At 48.6% G+C, this 4,885-nt stretch overlaps 1 protein-coding gene across 1 annotated transcript; it reads left to right on the top strand.

Moving 5' to 3' along the window:
* Window positions 1–107: 107 nt before the first annotated feature.
* On the top strand, window positions 108–4,036 carry ST8SIA3 (ST8 alpha-N-acetyl-neuraminide alpha-2,8-sialyltransferase 3; the record flags this gene model as incomplete). The annotated part of the gene is made up of 3 exons (XM_010292787.1): window positions 108–230; window positions 2,388–2,945; window positions 3,663–4,036. Coding segments are annotated over 3 exons (964 nt in total), but the record flags the coding sequence as incomplete, so codon positions are not given.
* Between the last annotated feature and the right edge of the window lie 849 nt (window positions 4,037–4,885).

The raw sequence follows: 4,885 nt of genomic DNA, 5'->3' as shown, positions 1-4,885 counted from the left end.
ATGCCGGGCGGGTCGGGCACGGCCAGTAACGGGCTGCGTGTCGGTGCGTGTGTGTCTGCGTGGGTCTGTGCGTGCCTGTCTGCGTGGGTCCGTGCGTCCGTTTCCAGGTCCCAGTTCGCGCTGAAGTTCCTGGACCCCTCGTTCGTCCCCATTACGAACTCCCTGACCCACGAGCTGCAGGAGAAGCCCTCCAAGTGGGCCTTCAACCGGAGCGCGTTCGCGCAGCAGAGGTGAGCGTGCGGCCAGGCGCTGCGCCCGCGCGTCCCCTCCTCGCCCTCCCGGAGGTTGTCCCCTTCCCCCCAGGATTTAAGAAAATACAATCAGGGACTGCTAAGTACTCTGAGCTCTGACTAATTTGCCAGCAGTGAGACACAAAGGCTGAATCAGAGCATTTCCCCAGATGGTTACAGCTATCTTGGAAGAATTGATTACTTCAGGGCAGGACACCAGGCTGCAACACACATTATTTTAGCAAACGGAATGTGACCCAGTTTCCTGGGGTGCAAGTGAAATTGTCATTACCTCAAGATAAATGGCTGAGTTTTTAAAACTTGGAACAAATCGGACTGTAACAGCCATGAAATGCTGTGTTCATGGAGGCCAAAGCACGCCCAGCTAAACTTCCCAGCTAACTGCAGTTCTGAGCAAGTGCAGTGCTGCTCTGCCTTCCAGCAGCGCTCTGGCTGAGGGGGCGGGCAGAGTGAGGGGTTCAGATGGGGGCCTTCGAGCCCAGATCCACGGAGACATCCTCTTTGTGATTGCCTTCTGCCCCCTGACCGCAGGCTGCGCTGACTTCCCCCTGGGTGGCAACGGGAAGGGGTTCTGGGTTCCTTCCGCTTACTCAGAGCTGCTCCGTACTTAACGGGAAGTAAAATGTGCTTTCATGTTTCTCACTGTGACCTGAACCCAGTGATGTTTGTCCAGCCTCTTTTATTTATTTGCTTTACTGAGATACATATATATAAGTAAGTATATGTTTTATACATTTTTATATATATATTTACTAATACATATGTATATGAAGTTTGTATAAACGAAAAGCAAAACATTTTAGCAATGCCTGCTGTTTTTGAGACACCTTGTAACTTCGCTCACATATCCCACTTGAGAAGCAGGAACCCAGGCCCCTCAGCTCTGCAGCCAGGCCCCTGGTGGAGTCAGGGGGGCTGCTGCACCCCCTCGGTGCTGGCGGGCAGGGCTTGGGCTTCTCTCCTCCCTTCTGGTCACCCTCCAGTCACAGGTCAGCGCTGTTGCCAGTACAGCGGGGCACGTAATGCTCTTCTAGTGCCGGCAAACATCGCCCACTGCCCCAGGAAGCCACGGGCCACAGAGAGGAGTTGGCACTTTGCCTGCCCCATCCTTTCCCCGGGACCTCCCAGGCTGGTGTGACAGTGGCCACCCCTCAATATTGCTTCATTCCTGGCACCACCAGCTCATCCTTTGTAAGTCTATCTCTGTGCCACCCCTCTGATGATTTTAGCTGATGCCTCAGGATCTGCCTTTGCACTTGTCCGTTAGCCATAACCCATAATTAGGGCACCCAGTGGGACTCCATTAATGCTTAGACATTGGAGGATGCGAGCTGGGAGGTTGGTTGTTTTCCATAAACATGAGCAAATAAAGTGGTATTGGTTTTCTGATTTTATGCCCTGCAAGGGAAATTCCTGAGCAGGGTTGGTTTTGTTTGGTTTTTAAGTATCCCTAATAACCCTTGTAAAAATGCCAACGTGCTTGCCCAGGTAAGACATTAAGGAATTATATTTACATAAATGGAGTCAGCAAATGTCACTTGTTTTTGTGATTCAAAGCTTCTTAATGAGAACACACAAAAAAATCTGTATTTAAAAATCAGCTCCTGTTAATTCAGCTGAATATCCTGGACCGCTTGGTTTTACTTCACATGCCATACAAACATGGGACCCATCGTTACCAAAGATCCGCGGTCCCGTTCCAAGAGTGACGTGCACGCGGAGAGAACCAGCAGAAATCCTACCCAGCTGTATGACAGCCCAAACAGAACTGTGCTGCGCACCACCCCTCAGCACGGTGGCTGCGGGAGGGGCGTACCGGCGGCTGCACGCCGCAGACTTACACGGGGAATCCAATATTTTAATCCTGACACTGTTCCAAGAGACACAGACACATCCTTAGCTGGCGTCAGCCAGGACTGCCCCGTAAAGCCAAGCAGAGCTCTAGGTGAGGAGCCAGCTCCATAATTCCTATCTATTTATATTAATTTAAAAGCCATTGCACCACATTGCTCAGGAAACTACTTTACTACATTAAAAAAAGAAGAATGTAAGTCTAGCTGGAACGAAAATCTCTCTGCTGCAGGAAGAGGGGAAATATAACTCCATGTTTTCTTTCCTTCTTCTGTTTTATTTTAGGCAAGAAATCCTTCAGCATGTCGACGTAATAAAAAATTTTTCTTTGACCAAGAATAGTGTTCGGATTGGACAGCTGATGCATTACGATTATTCCAGCCATAAGTATGTTTTCTCTATCAGCAATAACTTCAGATCGCTGCTTCCCGACGTGTCGCCGATCCTGAACAAGCATTACAACATTTGCGCCGTGGTTGGAAACAGTGGGATCCTGACCGGGAGTCAGTGCGGGCAAGAAATAGATAAATCTGATTTTGTTTTTCGTTGCAATTTTGCTCCAACTGAGGCTTTCCAAAAAGATGTTGGAAGGAAAACCAATCTTACGACCTTCAACCCCAGCATCCTGGAAAAGTATTACAACAACCTTTTGACCATTCAGGATCGCAACAACTTCTTTTTAAGTTTGAAAAAGCTGGATGGGGCCATTCTTTGGATCCCCGCTTTTTTCTTCCACACGTCAGCAACGGTCACGAGAACACTGGTTGACTTCTTTGTTGAGCATAGAGGGCAACTAAAGGTCCAGTTGGCTTGGCCAGGAAATATAATGCAGCATGTTAACAGGTGTGTATTTTCGCCTTGCATTTAACTTGTCAAAATACATCTCCCTCTCCGTTTTTCTATTCGTGCCTGATCTGGCAGGCACTGTCTAGCAAGTCAGGACCCAACACTGCTTGGTTGTAGAGCAAATGCAGTTTTATTACTACTTCAGTAAGTACTTCAGTTAGTTCTTTACAGCTTTATACATGGCCCAGCAGAGGCGGGCTGGTCGTTCGCACCGGGGCACGGTCCGTCACTGGGCTCTGCTCCTGCTGCTGCTTCCGCAGGCGGGGGGGAGCGGGGGAGCTGAGATGCCGCACAAGCAAAGCGCCGCTGAGGGAAGAGCTTGCTCTTCTCAGCCAGCAAATAGGGATGCTAACGGACAACTGCAGGGTGGCCCAAGGAAAACTGTAATAAGTAGGAGGATAACATTGCCACCTCTTTAGCAAACGCACGTGTGAGCAGGAGCCAGTGGATCGTCCTTTTCTGGGTAAGGCACTACCTCTCCTGGTTAGAAACCAAAAACATTCGGAAGGGGACCACAAGAGGCTATCGATCAGAGTGCTGCTAAGGTGGTTTTGCACTCCCGGCCGTTACGGACTGACCTGAAGAGCAGTCTTGGCCTTATTCAGGCTGTCAGCTCTCAGCCCTGATGGTCTCCAGGCAGTGACTTTTTCTTCTTAGAGCAAACCTGTGGCATTACTTGCACCCCAGGCTAACATGCCTTCATTTTTTTCACAGATACTGGAAGAACAAACACTTGTCACCCAAGCGGCTGAGCACAGGTATTCTCATGTATACCCTTGCTTCTGCCATATGTGAAGAGATCCACTTGTATGGATTCTGGCCCTTCGGGTTCGACCCCAACACGAGGGAGGACCTCCCGTACCACTACTATGATAAGAAGGGAACAAAGTTCACGACCAAGTGGCAGGAGTCCCACCAGCTGCCTGCAGAGTTCCAGCTGCTCTACAGGATGCACGGTGAAGGACTGGCCAAACTCACCTTGTCGCATTGTGCCTAAGAACCTAAATCTTGAAGTGCCAAATGATTGTCTAAAAAGTGCCCAACACCGAATTAAACATTCTTCAGATACAATTCTAAAAAAACCCAACAAACCATGCCCTAAAATATTTTCCGTAATATAAAGATGCTTTTTAGTCACCCTTGTCACTGCTCATCAGAGAGTTTAAGTATATTTAGCAGTGCAGCAGCATTTATCAAATTCTGTGGATGCTATTCATGCAGCAGCAAAGTTGAAATATTTTGCATATAGATATTCTACCGAGTATGTTTTAAGATACTGTCATATTTTAGCATTCCACTAAATGCCCTAAATATCTTAATTTAATTGCCCCTTCCCGATTAGAATTAGAAATGCTAATTTTAAAAGGTTCTGCTTCTCTTGTATATGTTGCTATCGATAGCTCAGCATACATATATTGCTGTGGCCAACTGAGGAAACCACTCGGAATTCCAGTTTATTGTCACTTGCAAGTTCTTCAGTGTGGATCCCGATTTCCACCGCTTGCATATTTTCGTATTTACTGAATTTTACATTTTTTTAAGAGTAACGGGAAGAAGAAGGTCACAATATGGCTCATACCGTAGCTAGGTGTTTGTATTGCTCTAGGGATACTTCAGCATTTTAATTCAATTGGGGCCAAATCCCAGTCCAAATTAGCCAGGCTGAAGCACGGCCATTCCCACCCGTGTGATACTATTTATTTGGTCTGTTGATTTTAAAGTTAAACGGCCACGATAAACAGCATTAGGTTTCTCTGGAGATCTGTTGGGTGAGAAGAGCCCCGACCCCCGGCACGGGCGCACCTCCCTCTGTGCCTGCTCTCCGCACCCTCCGAGGGCGAGGGCTCCGTCGGGAGGACGAACCCCCTGAGCGGGGACCCGTGCACCCACAGAGCCCATCAGCGCTCCCCGTTCTCCCCTCCTGCGCACGCCGCCCC

The sequence above is a fragment of the Phaethon lepturus genome, unplaced genomic scaffold (assembly GCF_000687285.1).
Source record: "Phaethon lepturus isolate BGI_N335 unplaced genomic scaffold, ASM68728v1 scaffold38638, whole genome shotgun sequence".
Taxonomy (NCBI): Eukaryota; Metazoa; Chordata; class Aves; order Phaethontiformes; family Phaethontidae; genus Phaethon; species Phaethon lepturus.
This window is presented reverse-complemented; position numbering and strand designations above follow the sequence as displayed.